This window comes from Aptenodytes patagonicus, chromosome 13, assembly GCF_965638725.1.
Source record: "Aptenodytes patagonicus chromosome 13, bAptPat1.pri.cur, whole genome shotgun sequence".
NCBI classification, from domain to species: domain Eukaryota; kingdom Metazoa; phylum Chordata; class Aves; order Sphenisciformes; family Spheniscidae; genus Aptenodytes; species Aptenodytes patagonicus.
The window spans coordinates 13596202-13616370 of NC_134961.1; the positions used below are offsets into that span (position 1 = coordinate 13596202).

The 20169-nt window shown below is 45.9% G+C and overlaps 1 protein-coding gene across 2 annotated transcripts in view; it reads left to right on the plus strand.

Annotated features, from left to right (window-relative positions):
* SYT17 (synaptotagmin 17) overlaps positions 1-20169 on the plus strand; it is a 40010-nt gene that overhangs the window by 6267 nt on the left and 13574 nt on the right. The window contains exons 4-7 of one of the 2 annotated variants that reach the window (XM_076351228.1): positions 4178-4326; positions 4754-5373; positions 16158-16278; positions 17072-17227. In XM_076351228.1, coding sequence (XP_076207343.1) covers positions 4178-4326; positions 4754-5373; positions 16158-16278; positions 17072-17227 — 1046 coding nt within the window. The remainder of the gene's footprint in view (positions 1-4177; positions 4327-4753; positions 5374-16157; positions 16279-17071; positions 17228-20169) is intronic. The other variant, XM_076351229.1, reaches the window with a different exon arrangement.

Sequence of the window (20169 nt, forward strand, 5' to 3'; positions counted from 1 at the left end):
TTAAATCGCAGATTTGTCTATATACTCTTTGGAATCCAGGTAGAATAGGATGGTAATTAATACTGAAGCAATAAAAATAGAGATGTTCAAGATGTGTTAGAGTGGTTTTTAAATGTGGAGCAGCATATTTAAGTCTGATATATGCCTAGAAATTGATTCACCTGCAATTAATGGGAAATGGAAACAAGATCGATGATAAATAGGAAGGCATTGCACACAGGAGAACACAGTGATGAGGTTGCAGTATTGGACATAGGAAGATTGCTGCAGGAACAATTATGGACTTGGGAACAAGTAGCTAGACTTGTTGTGAGGGGATGCTTCGGAGTTTCTCTGGTGTGCTGAGGAGCAGAAGGGACATCATGTGTATTTGGGGTGTGGGGTGATTGTCCCATGGTGTAGTTTTTGACTGCTGGATCCATCTGTCTGGCTAAAGGGGCATTGTAAGTGTTGAAGCTCTGTTCTTCTTTTGATCTCAAAACTCAGGTGTATGGTGACTTTGCAGATGAGCTGGACTTTGCCACAGGCAGAGAACATGGAGACCTTTGGACTCATAAAATGCTCTCTCCAGCCTGTGTTGTTTTCCCCCAGTCCTGCTCCAGCTGAAAGCCTTTACGATTAACTTATTGGAATGGCCATAAGCAGAAGACAATGCGGTCTGAAAAAAAAAAAAAAGCTTGGTTCTTCAACCATGTTGTGCTTTATGCTGCACCTACTCATGCTAGCAGCCCTGGGTAGGGTCCCTGGGACCCCAGCCTAGGTACGTATCCATCTTTCCTTCCAGCTTCAGGCGATCTGGTGCAGTTAGGGTCTCCCTGTTCTGCTCTAGTGCTGAGAGAAGGCGAGTTCCAAGAGGTAATGCCCAAGAGGGGCGGCAGGTATCCAAGAAGAGGACACATGAGAGAAGTAGCTTTGCTTTGCGAGGAGGCATGGATGCTGCCGTGCCTTAGGATCACTGAAGTCGCCACCTCCTCTGGCACTGTTGCAAGTCCTGTGGTCTCTAAGGACACCTGTTAACACACGTTGATGTGGAAGCTGGAGATCAGGCTTTGCTTGCTTGAAAAGGCTGTTGGCTCCTCTTCTTGAGCTGGGATGGACCCAGGGTGGTGCCAGGGAAGATGGCGATGCTTTAAGCTTCCAGGGTGACTTTGTTGGAAAATGGTGAGGGAACCCAGAAATGAGTTGAGTGAGGAGGGCAAAGAGAGCAGGGGAGATACGGAGAGGGAAGGCAGCTGAGGGGATGTGATTGAGAGGAGACGGCAAGAAAATGAGCCTGTAGAGGAACAAGAGTCTGGAAGACGAAGAGGAAAGGAGAGTAAGAGGCAGGAGGCAGAAACGGTGTATTTTGTTTGCTGATCAATAGGAGGGCCACACTTTTTGTGTGTGCAGGTTTAAGGTGGAAACGATCCCATGCAGCCTTTGCTGGCTCAGAATTCAGAAGCCAAAGAAGATTTCTATTTTCACTATGTTGATCTTACACTCTTAAAGCTCCGTTTGCGTTTCTGGAGGTAGGAAACAATGTCTGGAGTTAGATGTGTGAGCAGAGTAAGGGTTTGGAGTTGGTCTCAGAATAAGGTGTTTAATGGGTATGTTTTTAAGTGCTCAGAGATCTGTGTATGCCAATTGACCCCTCATCCTTTTCTTTTTTTCTTTTATTTTTGAAAAGGGGGCTTTTGGGTTCAGTGGAAACCCCTAAAATGGGAGATGTATTTGACACCACCATATTCTGCATTTAGATGCGTGCATTGAATTTGGGAACAAATCAATTGATTGTATTCCCTGCTCACAGCCTGAAAGTGTTTTAAAAATAGATCTAGGTTTTCAGCTGAGATCTTTCCATCTTGGCACTTCTTCGTGGGCCCAGGACACTGGTGTAATGCAGAATGCAATTTGCTCCTTCATTACCTCCCCTCCTAGTCCCCAGGGGAAAACTGCTTTTACGGTCTTCATTGGCCTACTGGCAAACATCTGAACGCCCGTGCTTAATAATCCATCCTTTATTTTTTGCCTGTAGGTTTTCCGTTTGGCAGCTCTGAGACACCTCGTTGTCCTGGAAATTCAGGAGGGGACGTTAAAGCTGCAAGTTTAAGCCCTTCCTCTTGGGAGCCTGTTGATTTTTCTCACTTTCTGAATTTTTTACAGTGGCAACTTAGAAAAAAAAATTCTTACTGAAGTGAGTCTAATTGTATTGACCTGAATGCATGGTAGCTTCTTGTTATTTCATGAGGAGCGCTTGCATCCTGGTCTTTGCAGAAATGGGCTGGGAGCGAGGGTGTATGTCGGCGCTGCCTGTTGTGGAATATTCTACATAAACCCCAAAGATAAACGGTGCACGGTCTGTGAGACTGAGTTGAAATCAGGACGCGACTCCTCTTCCCAAAGGTTCAGTTTAAACAGAAACAGAGCTGCTTTAACCAGGGCCAAACTTTATTTGAGGAAAAATTATTGTGGCTCAGTAGCAATTTCCTTACTAAAGGTCATCTGTATGTTATTAACTCACTATTACGTTTACCCGCTGTAGAACATCCTTAATGCCTCTCTTCCTGATTCCCTTTTCACCCTGCCTTCTCCTCATTCTGTGCATTTGCTTCTCAAACACAAGTATATCCAAATGCTACCTATGATTGTGTAGACCCGCATTTAGGGACAAAAAAGCTATTTGTGTTCCATGTACTGATTATATGTCAAACTGCATGATTTGGACTGCCTTTAATGGGCTGCAGAGTTGTGCAAATATTGTACGCCTCTTTCAGCATAGGGTTTGGTTTTGATTATTAGCAGACTTTTTTTTAATGTGGATGAGTTGTCTGACTCTGGGTTGGTGAGATTTGCATGGATCCTGCTGTGAACTTTGTGAATTTGGATAAGAAATTCCAGTTTAAATCTATTTTATATTTGGGGGGCCTTTTCTGTGAGTTTACTACTTTTTGCAGAATATATTTATTGCTCTAATCCAGTCATTGGTTACTAAAGCAAATGATTCAACATACTTCGTTTATACCCAACCGAGCCATGCACGTAGAAAGGGTGAATCGGGAGCAAAACTCACACGGTATTCCTCTTTGATTTGCTCATTTCAAGCTGATGCTTTCCTTGTGATCTGCTGCTGTTTTTTGGAATACTCTGTACTCTGTCTCATGGATTAACCAAAAGGCTTATTTTGCATGATGCACCACACATCACATACCATTGTGTGATTTTATTTCCATCGGCAGGTGTCTGCCAGCTGCTCCCCTCTGAACATGCAGTTGGAGACTTTATCTCCTCTACTTGTTACTGTCTGCTCTTGCGCTGCTTTCAGTCAAGGTTGGGAGGTCCTGACTGCTTTTGTGAGCCACTGCAGCTGTGACATGTTGAGGTTTTTAACCAGAATGTTGTTTTATATGAAAAAAACATGTGTGTGTGTATACATATAAACTGAAATGGGAATTACACGTGGACTCCTTTGATGCCAGTCTTCTGTTGAGTCTTCTCAAAGATGCTACAGCTCTCACTGCAACTTGCTTTGTTATTTAGGTCCTGCCAACTTTCCTTCTCCCACCGAGACCCCTGGGCAGTAAAATTACTATCTTGTGAGAATCACCTCTGCTTTAAGGAAGTGGATAAAAAGCAGCCAATTATTTTAAAAGGCATGTCAATAAATAGCTGTGAATTAATTGTATTTATAAGATCGAGTTTTGAAACCTTAGTGGCGTACCTGCAAAGCAGTATTTTACTGAGAGAGGTGTGTGATAGGTTTGAGATGTCTTGAGTGTGGTGGTTTCCCATGCTGGTTCATTCCTAGTGAAGGCTGTGCTTCCAAAGTGTAGCTGTGAATTTACAGCAATAAGCTACTGTTTGGGTTTTGTGGTTTGTGGGTTTTTTTTTTCCCCCTTTTTTTTTCTTAAAGACAAATATAATACTTCTGATCAAGATCTGAGTCACACGTGCCCGTGTGGCCTGTGTCATGCTCTAATACTGATACAACTGTTTGAAAGACAGGAAGAAAGATAATCTGTTTTTTACATGGGTCTGAAGTCAGTTGCTCAGCTTTTTGCTTGCCAAATAGATCAGGAGATACCCCACAGCATCTAGGGATGTGCATCCAAGATTAGAGCCAAAAGACCAGAATGCATTTTTATTCTGTATATACTCCTTTTACTGGGTTGACTCACCCAAAGGTCTCTCGTTGTAACAGGATAAGCAGCCAAAATGAGGACAAAGATGGAGACTCTGATAATACAATCAGTGAGCTGCCTCCCACTCTTCAGGATGTTTCCCCTGACAGAAGGCGGTCGTCTTCAGATGCATCACGGTCCACTTACAGCCTCACAAGGCGGATTTCAAGTAAGGTCGTCCTTCCAACATATAATGTAATTCTTGTGGAGAAGAAAATCAAACTGTAGTGCTTGCTCTGTCATCTTTTAGACAGGGAATCAAGTCAAGTTGAAGGTACGTTGATTAAAATCTCATCCTGTTCTGCAGGAACACAGGGGAAGGGGCCAGCCCTGTTTTTCTTGCTGAAGCTTATGCATGGTAATTGCAGGTGAAAATGGACGGGGGGGAAAGTGTAGCTGAGCTTGCACTTCGGCGTAACTAAGGGTGCTATTAATTTTTCGCAATGTAATGGTGAAAAGTCCCACTGGGTAGCCTGCTGTGCTGGGCATTGCACAGACATAGAATAGCTGTACCCAAAGAAGCACAAGTTGACTTGCGCCTGTAATGGCTTCAGCTGAGTTTCTAACAATCATACTTGTGCATTTCTCTCATTTAGGTTTAGAGTCGAGGAGGCCAAGTTCTCCGTTAATTGACATTAAACCTATCGAGTTTGGAATAATAGGAGCTAAGAAAGAAATAGTTCAGCCAACTATCCTGCGAAAAACCTATACCCCAGATGACTATTTTAGAAAATTTGAACCAAGACTGTACTCTCTTGACTCGAATAGTGATGATATGGACTCCTTGACAGATGAGGAGATCTTATCAAAGTATCAGCTGGGCATGCTGCATTTTAGCACTCAGTACGACCTGTTGCATAATTACCTAATAGTGCGAGTCATTGAGGCTAAAGATCTGCCTCCTCCAATTTCTTACGATGGTTCAAGGCAAGACATGGCTCACTCCAACCCCTACGTGAAGATCTGCCTTCTTCCTGATCAGAAGAACTCCAAGCAGACTGGAGTGAAACGCAAAACGCAGAACCCGGTGTTTGAAGAGAGGTACACATTTGAAATCCCCTTTTTAGAAGCCCAGAGAAGAACTCTGCTTTTAACCGTAGTGGATTTTGACAAATTCTCACGCCATTGTGTTATTGGCAAAGTGTCAATGCCCTTGAGCGATGTAGACCTTGTGAAAGGCGGACACTGGTGGAAAGCCCTTGTGCCTAGTTCTCAGGTAACAGAATTTATCAGATTATTGCCACAATTTTTCTCGCTTTTTTTTGTGTGCAGTTCCTTTGCTTGTTGGCAAGTAATGCAGTTTCTAATTAGTCATTGTCATCTTGTTAATACAGCATCTGCTGGGTTGAAATAATGTTGGGCCTAACTGGTCTTATAGCTAATACTGTGAGGTAAAGGAGCTGCCCTCTTTCATATTCAAAGGAGGTGGCATGACAAAAGATCCTGTGTCAACTCTAATGAGAATAAATCAAGACCGCTTTGGAAGCCTGCACCTTTTGGAAGATCACTGCAGTGACCTGCGTCCATGCCCAGACACTGCAGTGACACTGTCCCATCTGGGTCACCCCTGTGGTTGTTAACAAGACTGTGCTTTGGGAACGTGAGTTGAACCACTGGTGCCAGTTCAGTAGTAATTTGATGCAAGAAAGTGTAGAGAAGACACAGTCTCTACAGACTTAAGGCATAATGCATGAGCAAAAAATTGCAAGGTAGTGGTAGATTTATTTTCATTGTGTCCCTGAAGGATGTAAACTTGCCATAGATTTTGTCTCATGTAAGTGGCACGTTGCATGCATGCAAGTTTGAGCATGCATTTTGGACTAGATTCAGCCATCAGATGGGATGAGAGGAGAAGGTGTAGAGGGTCTGTGTGCTTCCACATCTGTTCTCAGGATAGGGCCCCGGTCAGTGCCACCTCCTCTCCAGCCAGGAAAAGAGCCGTTGAATGGGAAAATCTGAACTTTGCAACCAGGAACGGCGGTTAGTTACCGAATTTGCTACTAGCCATATCACCCACATAGCTAGAGGCATAGGACCCCGTAAAAAAAACCAAGCTAAGAGCTTGGCATGAGCATCATCTCAGGCATCTGTGCTAAGGACAGGAATACCTCTCAAAGTCGGTATAACACGATTGCCTCTCCCAGTTCCTCACCAGCTCTGGGATTGCAATTTCTAAGTTTTAGAGCCTTCGCTGAATCAAAACCCTGCGTGAACTTGGATGGTTCACAGTTTCTTTGATTTTTATGTGTTCACAAAAGGGTGGCATAGCCAGAGGTATCGGACAAGATGAACAGTAAATCATTGGCCTCACTGCTGATTTACGGTGTGGGTCTGAGAGTCTGATTTGGAGTGGAAACTTGTGATCAGACACTTGTGGAAGTAAAATCTACCGAGCAGTGTTTATACGCGGCCGGGTCTCTGACTCTGCTTTGCCCTCTCTCTGTGTGCAGAGGGACTGGAGAGCACTTTTACCTTTTGCTCAGACCTTCTGCAGTGTGTAAGGGAGAAGATTAAGATCCCTGATAACTGCAATAGAGCCCACTAGATTTTCCGTAATAGAAGTAGGAGTGTTACGGGATTAGCCTGAACATTGTTCGTGCAAACAGGAAAGTTTTGAAAGTTGTGCACAAGTCAAAATCGTGGGGTCCCTGAGTGTGTCTTTGTGTAGGACATGTCTCCATGTTAGTGGGATCTGCTTTGCTCAGTAGAGTGGCAGTGGGGGGTGAGGGGACAGCTGTGTTACAAAATGATTCATAAGGAAAATGAACAAGGACAGATATTCCTGGGCTTCCCTCACTGCCTGGGCCTTTTCCCTAAAAATGTTTATTTACAAATGTCTGCAACAATTTTTTTCTTTTTGGTATTCGTGGTTCATCACAGGCTCTGCGTTGTGTATCTGAGGACAGAGCTCTCCTCTTTGCATCCCGTTATCCTCCCGTGATTTACACTATGCAGCCTTGCTTCCCCCCCCGCCCCTGCTTTTGCATGATAAAAACTTCTCTGTATTATGTATCTCTTTATTAGTAACACAGATTCATTCCACAGCTAATACAGACCTTGATTAGACAAGATCATCTCTGCCTTCGTGTGCCAAGCTTGGAGCCAGCTCTTCCTCCCTCCCTCTCCAAAGTTTCATTGAAAGCTGCTGCTGTTTTCAGCAGTGCTGTCTGCTTCACCAGGATTCAAGATAAATTATTTATGCAGAAATTGGCATTTCTGATATTTATAAAAGGAAGGAGAAAAAGAGAAAACTACCTTTGAATGGGCAGGCCTAACCTTACAAGCCTTTTGCGTTTATCTGCTTGCTATCATATGGAAAAACTTAATTTAAGCAAAAAGTCCTTCGCACCTTGATTACTGAAGTGGCTTGTTTTGGTCTTTTCATACTTCCTTGTTGTTTTTGGCTGGGCCCTCGCTGACAGACTGCAACTGCAAAGAGAACAACAGTACTTGTACTAGGATATCCAGGGACGATGTTTGGTATCATCTTCCCATGTTTTCTCAGTGATAAGATTTTTAAAGTTCGTTGAATAAGGTGTATTTTCTCTTAGTAGTGATTAAGTTAAATGCATTGATCAAAGGGTTAAAATAAGTCCTGGAAGAAGTAAAACAATAAAGCTTATTACTTTGAAAAACTGCATTTTAATGTCTTTCAATAACAGTGATGCTTGTGCTAGAAATTTGTGAGGTTTTTTTGATTGCTAGTTGGAAGATTCTGCCTGTGGAATGATAGATTTGACATGTTGACAATTTTCTTTATACTTATCACTTTTTTGCTTGATTAGTTGAGGGACGGACAGCCTGTATTAGTTTCTTGTTGGATTGAACCTGAGTCGCTTTTGATCATGAGTCGATGAAAATTTTCCAGGCTGGGTTGGCTGCCCCGGGGCTCTGACACGGAGCAGCAGCTGGCAGCAGCACCCCCCTAGTGATAAAGATCGTGGTGGAGAAAATGCTGAAGCAGGTGCTTGGGAAACCAGTAACAGGCGGGAGAGAAAAAGAGACAGGCATAGACATGATATGTAAAGATGAAAGACACAAAATACGTGAATTTTTTTTTTTTATTGGCATTTATAGACAGAAACATGATGAGCTGGAGAGATGGAGAAAAGTGAATCCAGATGGCAGGAGCTGTGGAGAAGGTTTTCTCTTCATACCAGTGGGAGTAGGATGGGGCAAGGTCTGTGGAAGAGCAGAGAAAGCGGCCTAAATGGTATCAGCTAAGATGAACATCTGTTTTGCACTTGCTGTATCCACCTGGAAGCCATTGCCATGGGGTGTGCTGATAAAGGCAGGTGCTAAGTCTTTCTCCCACCCTCGCACTGAGCCCCATCAAGCCCAGAGCTGGGACACTGCTTCAGTACAGGACTGTGCCAGCACAAGTGAGCCCTGCTAAAAAAGATGGGGGATGCCAGCAATCTGTTGGTGCCTGTGGCGTCGGCAGGGACGGGTGGGTTTCTCCCAGGCTGAGGCATGGTCCAGCTTCTGCAGCTGATGACTCTATTGACTCCACTGCGAGCTGGACCAGGATAAGCTCCTTAGGGCTGTGAGATGGGATGTACAGCTCCTCAATGGGTGAAAGCCCATCATCATTAATAGCAGAATATCTCTGTTACCACTTCATGGAGTTGCTTGTTAACTAACAGCCTGAGAACGTACCTTGAGTGTAACGAGGTGGGCTGTGCAGCATTGCCATGCTCGTTATGTCAGGAATGGGTTGTCAGAGAACCCAAATATGGGTGAGCAATGTGCTGTCCTCTCAGCCTTGAGGACTCAGCGCAATAAAACACTTGATGCTAAGATTCAGGCAAAAGGCTGTATCTGTGCATAAGTGCTTTTTCAGCTTGGATTGTGTGTTCAGCACTTGGTGGGATTGAGTCCAAAGCAGAGGCACAGGGGAGCTGCCGTCCAGTACATCATCAGAGCCAGCAACTAAGCAGAAGGACCTATTCCCTGTAGAAAACGTCAGTGCAGGTATTGCCAAATTCTTTATCCCTGGTAGTTCTGGGAGGCTTTTTCTTGCAGAGTAATTAATATGTTTCTAAAGCGCAGTAGCTGCTTATGGAGTAGTTCTTGAGTCCAGTCCCCATAGGAACACTTTGCGCTCCTTAAATATCCCCTTAAATGTGTGTGGCTTTGCTTAATTACCATGAATGAAGTTGGCAGGCCTTGCTGTAGCTGGGTTCAGATTCACACATTTCACCGTTAAGATTAATTCTGAAACACATGTTCAGGACCCCAAGTTTTATTGACATATGATTCATTTCTCTTTTGGCAGATTTGAGTGGGCAGGAATAAATGTTTTAGACCAGCAGTAATGAGAGCTTGGAGATCATTCTGCGAAAGAAAAAAAAATTGCCTAGTTGTGGTGGGAAAATAGCATAAAAATTCCTTCTGCCCTCAAATTAAGCCATTTTTATAGTAGAGGGGGTACGTATTGGACTTGCTTTTTTAATTTTGTACTATGAGTGCTCTAGAATGACGGTCATTTTTAAGGAGCTGTCAGCTTCTTACGTTCAAAATGGTATGTACTTCACAAATGGAGTGGCTTTCCTGCGGCAGCTCTACAATTTTTGATTCCCATCTCGGGATAAGCCTACAACAAGTACTGCACTGTTGTTCTTACCGTGCCTTGGTTGGGAAGGAAAAGGGAGAGAGGAATTTGAAATCAGGTAATGAGTCATTTCGGAGCATTTCTTTTGCGTGTTATGTTGAAATCTGCTGTGCAGCCAGGTGGTTATGGCGAGTGGCTTGGAGGCCTCCAGTTGTGCGTGTACCAAGTTCGTCCTTGGCACCCTTGTTCCTTGGCTTATCCATTGCAGCCCTGAGAAGGGGCCATCCTTGGGGAACGTGGCTGATGCCTTGTGTTTGGCAGCACAGCGTATTATTGAAAATAACGCCAGCACCCCTCTCTCGTACAGGCATAAAGCACTGGACTGATGTAAAAGTGGCCAGGCAGAGACTTGGTTCAAAGAGTTGACACAACTCAGGGCTGTGTGCATCAGTGTGGAACAGTGGTCTGTGTTCATGACACAAACATGGGAAATTAAATATGAAAGTGAGTGTTGTCAGGGTTTTTTCCTTTTCTTCCCTTTTTTTTTTTTAGCTGTCCAAAAGCTTAGCAGCTGCTTAATTAAAGGAATGATGCAGAATCACTGATGATGAACATGGCTTGGTTACGTGGGGGTCTGTTTTTTTTCCCCCTTTCCTTTTCCAGTCTTTAAAGCTTCAGCACCGAGAAATTTTTTCTTCTTGATAATTTTCTCTGCTTTATCCTTACCCATCTCTTCTGCTTCCAGCTGCCATCTCAGTCACCTCATCCCTTCCCCTCTGTGCTGTTCACTCCTTACCCTTTCTGCGGAGGACCGGCATGCTGTGGGGTTTATTTTGCTGAGGAGGAGCCCAGAGGAGGGGGTGGTGGGGGCCAAGGGCAGGAGCTCTCTGTAGGAAGTCTTCCCTCACCTGCCCAAAGGTCTTTGCACAGGAGAGACTTTCTCATGGCCGTGCAAACTGATGCTAAGCCAGTTAGACTTTAGAAAGGGTTTTGTGACTCTTTTCACCGTATGTCTACTCAGCATCTGTCACATAGGTAACGTCGTTCTTATCCATTGGTAAGTATGTATTTTTTTTCAGGTCCTTAATAGCTCAGCCTTCACGAAATGATTGCTGTGTGTCACCGGATGCCGTAGAAAGCCTGTTAGAGCAAACTGTTCTAAACCATCAGTTTTCTAATGTGCCTGGAGGTACCATCACAGATAACCTTGAGGAGGAAAATCAATCTGAAACTTCATTAGGAGCGTTGCATAGATGTCTGTGCTGATGTAATGTGCTCTGGTTCCCGTCGGGAACCGGGGAGGGTTTCAGCTCCAGAATTTTGCTGGTGTAGCAATGCACAGCAAACAGTCTGGGGGGGCCGTGAGGAAAGAATTGCCCTGATCCAAACAAGATGTGCAAATGGCATTAATTAAAAACTCCTCTTCCCTTGAGGTAGCCTCTTTGTGTTTCAGAGATGACAGAAAAGAAAAAAAAACTTATGTGTGTCTGGTTCAACCCAAACGGTAACTGCAGAAGGTTCTGGATCACAGGCGAGCCCAAGGCTGCAAATCCAAACGACTGGCTGTGTAATACAGCTGCAGAGAGGAACAGCCAGGAGTGAAATGTTAATCAGAGCTTCAGGAGAGCCTCAGACATCCCAGACTTGGTGTCACTCCGGCACCTCATCAAACAGGAAATTGCTTTTCCAGGGTCATCTGGGATCTTGGCACAAATCAGCGCGTCATCAGCATAATAATGGCAACTAAAATGATGCCTTTGCATGGTGGTGCCTGAGGGGCACCTCCGCACACTGCGTTCTGTGAGCAAAATATTCAAGGCGACACCAACAGCATTTTAGTTTCCTGACAAAAAGACCTAGGAAAAATAAAATTCAGGCACTTCCTTTCCCTATGGTGAACAATGTGCTGATGACACCTCTCATACATAAGCATCCCTCTCCTCTGCTCAGCCACTATGCGAGTCTGAGGTTTGGGGAGGCTCCAACGTGTGACAAAACAAAAGCCACGCTTCTGTGCCTGCAGTCTCCCAGCAAGACGTGTCTTAACACCGTTGCTGATAAAGATGCCTATAAACAAGGTGATGGGCATGGGGGTCAATGGTTATGGCAACAGAGTGTTTCCAAGGTGCAGGTGAGCTCAGTGGGTCTGTGGGCTGGAGGAGCACCCTGGGCAGCTCCTATGGCCCCATGAGCCACCTGAGACCTCTGTGGCCACTCATCCCTCCCTGAGCTGAGTCTCCTGCCTGATCCTAACATGAAGGGTCCTGTTTCTCCATCTCGCAGTGGACCCCACTGTGCTCCCCAGTTACATCCATTTTGCCCGCTGAGCCAGCGAGTCCATTAAGCCACAGCTCTCTCTGCATCTTCATCTCTGACACAAACTGTGCCACCAGCATGTCTTATTAGCAAGACTGTCACATCAGCAAAGGTATGCCATGGCGTGAGCTTGTCGGGGAAAGCACGGGGAACCAAAACCTGAGGAGGTATGCCTTGTACCTTGGGCTTCTTGGAGCAACCCGTTAATTCCTTGCTTGTTTGCTAATGATGACAGATGACCAAAGAACAGGAGAAAGCTAGCGAGCGTGGTGCAGCACGACACGGTGGAGGCAGTGCCGGTCCAACATGCTGGGGAGGAACGTGTGGTGGCTGCTGGCCACTGATTTGTTTTCTCGAGTGCTTGACGTCCCCTCAGGCACTGTGGCAGGATTTGAAGCATGTTTCCTAGATCCTTGCGGCTAAGCTAGAAATAATGCATTTATAAGATCAGAGGCAGTTCACTACTTGAGTTAAGTGCCTCGAAAAGGCTGAGTCACTTGTACAGAGAGGTGAGCTATCCAGGGATCCGGGTTTCCTTCTGAAAACACCTTTTGTTATCGCTGCAGACACTGCTGGTGCTCTGCCTACAAGGAAGCTGCTGCTTTCTTGCTGGCTTTGAGCACGCCCATCCTGCCATGGCCTCTGTGGGTTGGATTGTATGTTCCTTCCCTTAAAATAATTAACAGAATTCTGGGCACGCTTGCCAAGCATGAAGGGGCAGAAGGTGCTATTGAGATTTGGGAAATTAGGCCTGATCTGAGACTCATTAAAGCTGGTGGTAGTCTGTCTTCTGACTTCAGTGGATCACACTTACAGAGTATAGCATTTTGTATCTCACCTTACTCAAATTTAAGCCCAGATAGTCAAAAAGATTTTTCTAGAGGTGCCAATATCCCTGTTAGGTTAGGTCCTACGGAAAATCGGGGATTTAGCTTTACCTTTACCTATTGAAGGCTTGTGGGTTAGGCAGCAGTGTGATGGTTATGTTATAGTGGCTCCTTTCATAACCTCTGCAGGGGTTATGGGACACAGTGTTGGGGAGGGTTCAGGTGGGGGTAGATGCCTGAGTCTCCTGCCTGTGCCTTGGTGGGTGTTACCCAGTCTGATATTGTCAGCGTACAACATGGGGCCATTTTTTTAAAATGGAGCGTAAATGTAAACGTGTCAGAAGCGTGGACATCTACCTTCCCTTTGCTGAGCTTCACCGCTCCTCCCTGACCCAGGGAAGCCCCTTAGTTCCTGCAGGTCTTGGATAAGGTCAACAGGTTCCACCAATGGACGAATCCAGAAGTAATTGCTGCAAATCTTAATGTGCATTTTCAGCACTCTAAGCTTGAGATGACTTGAAAGGTCCTACGTCCCTGCCCAGTGCCAGCCTGCCTTCTGGCTGTGCCAGAAGTTTGGTATTTGCAGCTGGAGCTGTTTGATTGTCTCTTCCCGGCAGGTAATAACATCACTAATTAGTTTCCTAATTTGTGCTGTCCAAATGTACTTGAATTTCTAGGTATTAAAGCCTGCATGAAACCCGACACGTTGGTGAATGCAAGTGGAAGTAGGACTGGATATGTTAAAAATGTTGTTGATATGTTATAAAAAATGAGCTGGGGTCGAGGAGTGCCTCAGGTGGATCCTGTTGTGGGTGGCGTTGTGGGCGCTGCGATGCTTCGTTACTGTCCTGGTAATAGATTTAGAAGTCACTGACTGTTCTCAATGATAAACACGTCTTCAGGCTGTTCCAGCCACAGAACCGAGAGGAGCGGTTTTGGGGAAAATCAAACCAAAGATAATAGTTTAAATTAGATAGATGACGGTTCAGTCACCTTGGATGTGAGACTCTCTTAGATCCTTACGTTGTGCAGCCATTGGGCACAACAGCGTATGTAGGTATGGCTTGACCTCGCAAAAGTCGTGAGCTTCATGTGCATATTGGGCCAGGTTTGTGTTGGGGAATGGCTTTCTGATGGAAAGAACTTAAAATGTCATATATTGAACAGAACTGTGATATGGGAGTTGGCAAAGGTTGACAGCTCGGTGAAGCAAAAATACTGCGGCAACGGAAGAAAATACACGTGGTGAACATGAGTGTGTGTGCTGTGTAGTCATATACTGCCACATAATGTGACCCAAGAGATGCTGTGACAAAAGGAGTTTGGGGTAAGAAATCAGATGGGTTTTCTCATGGGGGAGAGGGGCTGTGGGGAAGGTCAGGCAGAAGGTGGGCTAGCGTGGGGTGAATGCTGCCAGGTTGGCTCTGGAGCTGGCTCCTGAGGCAGCAGAGTGTGCGAGGAAGGCATGTGGGTTTGCCTTAGGATCTGTGATGTAGATGCACGCTTTTCACCCAGGGACTGAGTCAGGATGCTGCTGTTCTTGCAGCCTTCATCCTGCTCCCCACGTGGTGCTTCCCTCGTTCTTTGCTCATTAAATGTGTGGGGTTAAACACAGAGGGGTTGCTTTGCCAGCTCCTGAAACGCAGAGACCTTTGACGTGAAATTGGGCATCCTATTGCCATATTTTCTGTGGAAAGCCAAAAAAAGGATATTGAATTAAATTGAATTGTATTATGTAGCATCGGAGGTGCAGGACTTCCCCAGCCTGCCACCTGCTCCTGCATGCCACGCACGTCCCGCTGCCTTCACCGGGAGTAGTCAACAGGAACAGGAGAGGAGACAAAGTGCCTCGGGAAAAACTTTTAATACCATTACCTGATGTCAGTTTTAGCGCTTGGCTCGTTAGGTGAGAGCCGAGTGGCCTGCCATTAGCAGGAGCCGGTCTGTGCTGCTGGCCAGCCAGGCAAGAGGTGCTGTGCTGCTCCTGGCAGGGGGACGGGGCTTTTCCCTGAGTGCCTCCTCGGGTTCAGTCCGAGCCCTCTGGTTCATCTGCGCTTGGTGGGAATTGTGCTTTTCCTTTTGCAGCTGAGTAGCCATGAACTGGTTGGGTTTCCCAGCAGCCCTAGCCTCAGTTTCCCCAGAGCTGTTGATAGCTTTGCTGGGGATGGGTACCTCGTGTGCTGGCCCATCTGCTGACGAACCTGGTTCTTTGGGTCAATTCAGGCTGTGACTGTGTCTCAGAACTTTTTTCTTTATTGTCTGCCCAGTCCTTTAGTCTCTGATTTCTGTAATCTAATATTTGGGGCATCAGTAAAGATATTTAAGCTTTTTGTTATGATTGCAATACCAGTGCAGCTCCTTTTCTTTTTGGGAATGGGCTGTGACCATCCGATCTAGGCTTGGTTTTGAACTGTTTGGCTATTTGGGATGAAGAACTAGCTCTGCACTCCTGCGTGAACCTGAGATGAGGCAGATGGATCGATGCCCTGCCTGGACTGGCTGGTGTGTTTTCAGTCTCCAGAGTTGTTTCATTGTGTGTATTTTGCATCTGAGAATAACAGCATCTCGGAGCCAGGTCATGCTAGGGGGGAGAGGTTATTTTAAGCTGTCACGTCTGAGGAGCAGTGATGTCAGCTCTCCAGCTCTTTTTTTTAATTACTAGTTTTAAGCATCATTAAGTAAAAGGAAAAGAAATGATGGCTGAACAGCTGTATTGATGTGAAGCTATGGCTGTGGCACAGCCTGATGAACAGCAGGGGCACAGTTAAGCTGTGCCCTGGTCTCTGGGTAGAACAGGCTGGATGCTGAGGGGATGTCTCCTCTGAATTGCCTTCCTGTGACCCAGGAGTGCATTAACCATCTCGTGCCTGAACTTCCCAAGTGGCTGGTGCGGTCCTTGGGGTCTGGGGAGGAAAGAGGATGTCTTCTCCAATGGGTCCGTGTTTTGCACATTAATCAGGATGTGAGGTTGGCAAGATCGGAACCACCAGGAACTGTTCAAAATGGAGCAGGTAGAAACTACTGACCTTGTATTCATTCCTCCTTATAGGTCCTCTTTGCATGACTGCTGAAAAGCTGGTGAAGGATCAGCGATTAAAGAACAATCTTCACCTGGGGATAGTATTCTTTCTTGTTTCTGCTCAGCATGAGGTACCACCAGATGGTTCTTGGTTGCACTTTAGAGCGTGACTAAAATTTATTTTTCAGGCACTTAGACAAATGGGATTTATTTAATTTCTCTTCCTGCTCTTCCCTTCCCCTCCAAGCTCCATTGTGAATTTCTGCATTCCCTTTTCCCTGCAGAATGAAGTGGAGCTGGGAGAGCTGCTGTTGTCACTAAACTACCTACCCAGCGCGGGAAGACTGAACGTGGACATCATTAGAGCAAAACAGCTTCTTCAGACAGACATGAGCCAAGGTTCAGGTAAAGGGCAGTGCATTTCTCACATTACTCATGCACAGATTATATGTGCTTTTAAAGCAGATCAGCGGTGAGGCTGCAATTTGTGGGGGACCCAGAGGGATTTGGATGCTTAGTTCCTATTAATACAAGGCTTCGGATACTCATTTTATATATATAGCCAACAATAACGAAAGTATTTGGAACACTTACCGTGAGATAAAAGTTTGCCATATTTGAAGTAAAAATCTCTGAACCAGGTTGAGGTGAGGAACCAGGAGCTCTACATTACCCCCGTGTTGTGTTCTGTAAGGCAGCCCGTTTGTGGCTGCGCTGTGTTTTGCAGATGCTGCATGCTGCCTGAGTGTTAATGTTGCAGCGGTTTCATTTATGGTACCTAGCTGCTCTGTGGACGGTGTGAGGTTTTTCCAGCATCCATGCATTGCTTTCTGCCGTTTCTGAGCGTGCTGGCTGGTAATTGCTTCATGCGTATGTATGTCCTCAGGTGTTTTTTCCATGTTCCCTGCCTCAGCTACTGCTGCTGCCGGAATATTGGCATTTTCCAAAAAGAACGGTACGCTTGGCCTCTATCAAGGCTGTCATTAATCGTGGTTTTGGCAGGGAGTGTTTTTAATCCAGCTGCCTGACTTTTGTCTCCACTGCAAATCCCTGGGAGCGGTGCGGTGGTACAAGTCCCAGTCATTTCTGAATGCCGTTTTCCAGCATGGTCCATCCCTGCGGTGCCCAACCGTCAGGAACTGGGGTACTGACTCACAATGCCCATAATGCAGAGCCTGTGTTTTGTGGTTTTTGTCAGATCCCTTTGTGAAAATTCAGCTTGTTCATGGATTAAAATTAACAAAAACGAAGAAGACCTCCTGCATGCGGGGGACGATAGATCCCTTCTACAATGAGTCCTTCAGCTTCAAGGTTCCACAGGAAGAACTGGAGAACGCCAGCCTAGTGTTCACAGGTAAATGTGGTGGTGTTACCAACTTGGCACGGTCGTGGTTGCCTCCAAGGTGAACGAAGAAGCAGTTGTGGGTGTGCAGACGAGCCTGTGCAGGATGGTGTCTCTCCCAGTAGCCACCCTGCAAGGGATGACCATCGCTGTGGTCTCCAGGGAAGCTTAATTAGCACTTTGTCCTCTGCAGAAGCTGTTCCCAGCATTGCCACCTGACGGCTGGAGGTGGCTGGGAGCACACCTCATCAGTCCTGTGCTTAATTGGTGCCATTGGGAACGCTTTTGTGCAGAGGGGGAGGAGGCATTAATTGCACTTCTCAGCGGCAACCAACTTGGGCATAAAGTCAAAAATTAGAATGAGAGGGAAGTATTGAATGATCCTAGAGTCCAAACACTGGCAAAGATAACTTCTGGTACTTGACATAATTTGCTGGTGAGATGATGCAGCTATAGGTGTTTGACACTGACATCACCTGTTCTGTAAGCAGGTTTGTTCATGCCTTTATTTTTAAAGGGCTGGGACTTTGTGCCAGCGTGGCACGGCTGAGATAGACCAAGACACAGACCATGCAGGCTGTGGGCCAGGAGGAGTCCCAGAGCTAACCTCACGTGAGAGCTTTGTCAGCACTGGAGATGCTTGGCTGGGGTAGGAATTCTTATTTTTAAACAATTTCTGGATCTCCTATTTTTGTTCTCTAGGCATGAAAACAGTCAGTAGAAATTGGCAGTTGGGCGTGCTGCTTGGAGCAGGAGTAGCAGAGCGTAGGGATGAGCCCCCAGCTGCGCTCTTGCCTGCAGACTGGGCAGCAGCAGTGGGGCTGATCTGAGGCCATGGACCCACTGTGGCTGGTGGCCTTTCCTGCTGTTCCACAGCACGGAGGTCTTGGGCAGGGCTGCAGGAACCCCTAGGAAGTGGTGGGTTTCCCTCCCATGCCATGACTTCACCCAGCCTACGTGTGCTGTGGAGCTCAGGCACCATCAAGGGCAGGGTCATACCTTCTTGCCCTCTGGAGGAGCAGAAGGGCTGGGCAGTGGGACCCACACTCTTCTGCCACACTGGGCTCCCATGCTTCACAAACACGTTTTCTGGCAGCTTTCCACACATTACTCACCATCTTTCGATGAAGAGAAAGGAATCTGCATCTGAAAGAACATATTTTGAAGTATTTTTTGATTTTATTTCTTACATGGCAGATACAGGTGTCAAAGCTGGTACAAGGAGCCTAATTCCAACCCATTAGTTTGTTTCCAAACATGTTATAACAAAAGTGATGCTGATCAGCAATTTAAATTTTGCCCTTCATGCTCAGAAATTTCCTCAGCAAAAAGTCTATAATTAATCACTGCTTTGCATGCACATCACCCTGACTGTACTGTGCATGTGCAGTGATGAATTTGTTCTTGGAAGCTTCCATCAGGTGATCTTGTGACAGGCATGAAATACTCTTTTCTTTGTTTTCCCCTTTTCCTAATAGAAGAGGAAAGGCAAACAGAGTAGCAGCTCTGTGCAGTCAGAAGGGTGAGGGGAATACACTGCTCCTCACCACGGCTGATGAAGTTAGCATTAATGAGTGGATGTCTGATTATTTTTTTCTGTGCAAATGGATGTATTCTCAAATAAGTCAATGGGAAGTTAGCTGATTTATAATCATATGTAATGCAGCCGTATTTCAGTGGCGTGCCTTTTAAGTGGTGCTTCACTTTCCAAGTGACGTGTTGCTTGCTTTGAACGCTGCAATAAATAATCCCAGGCCAGAAATGTCACCAGCAGCTCCAAAGCTGGGAAGGAGTGTGCAGAGCTTTTCGGAGGAGCAGTGGGGCCAGGTTCTCGTGGCTGCTCTCGGACTGAAGGGTGACGTGCGGCTTGGGCACGGCACTGCTGCGGGCGTCGGGCTTGCTGCTTTTGCTGTGGTTGGGACTCTGTTGTTTGAGAGATGTGGTTCATGTAGCCAATATATAGCTGGAGCCAGAGGTGTTGGTCACGTTGTTGTGTGTACAGTCTTCTGCTGGTTCGGTGCCTGCAGTGCCTCCCGATGTTAGAGGAGCCAAGACTGTTAGAGGAGCCAAGAGCCCATCTTGTTGCGAGGACCTTTGAATTGGGACTCCTGCACAGGCATCTGCGGTGTCACGGGACTGAGGTGGTTCAGGGGATGTAGTGGTGGTGAAGATGCTGAGCCACGTTCAGTGTTCACGTAAGTGATGGAGATGCTCCAGATGTTGGTGGAAGCGTGTTCCCAACAGGGAGTGCAGCACCAGTTCCCTCATGTGTGCATCTATGAGGTTTTAATAAAATGAGTATCAGCGTGCAGCTTGGCTGAAGTTCTGGGATGGGGATGATAGTATTCCCCATATAGCTGCCTTCTTGGCATGTTAGGGTATTGCGCAGCTTAAAAGCTTGTAAAGGGCTTTGGGATCTTCTGTTAAAAGACAATAAAGAGCAAATGGTTGCCAGCATGGAGAAGCTGTACCTCACAATGTGAGGATCCTTTTATTATTTTGCATCTCTATAAAGCAGGAGCATAAGCCACATTTTTTTCTCTAGGTTTTTTGTTTTTACATGGGTTTTTTTTTGGCTGCAGTGGTGGTTCTTTCTGTTGTGTGTTTTGTGGGAGTTGTTTTTTATTTCTTTTTTTTTTCTTCAATCCACTGCTCTAGTCCATTAGGTCAGTTAATTAAATTTGCTGTTGAGTCAAAGTCCAATTGAAAAGGAAAATAATCCTGCTTGAAGGGTGGGTGACGATGCTTTGAATGGAGAGAGCGCTGTAAAAGCAGTCATGGGAGCCAGAAGTGAGTATATCTTCAATAATTTAAAGGAACTTTTTTTGTGGCTTCATATTTTGGACCCAGTCTGCAGCTGTCTTTATATTGGCTTGGCTTCGCTGGAAAGCAGTGGAGCCGTGCCAGTCCCTGTCAGCTGAGGCTCCTGGCTCCCTCTGTGTGGATGGTACCAC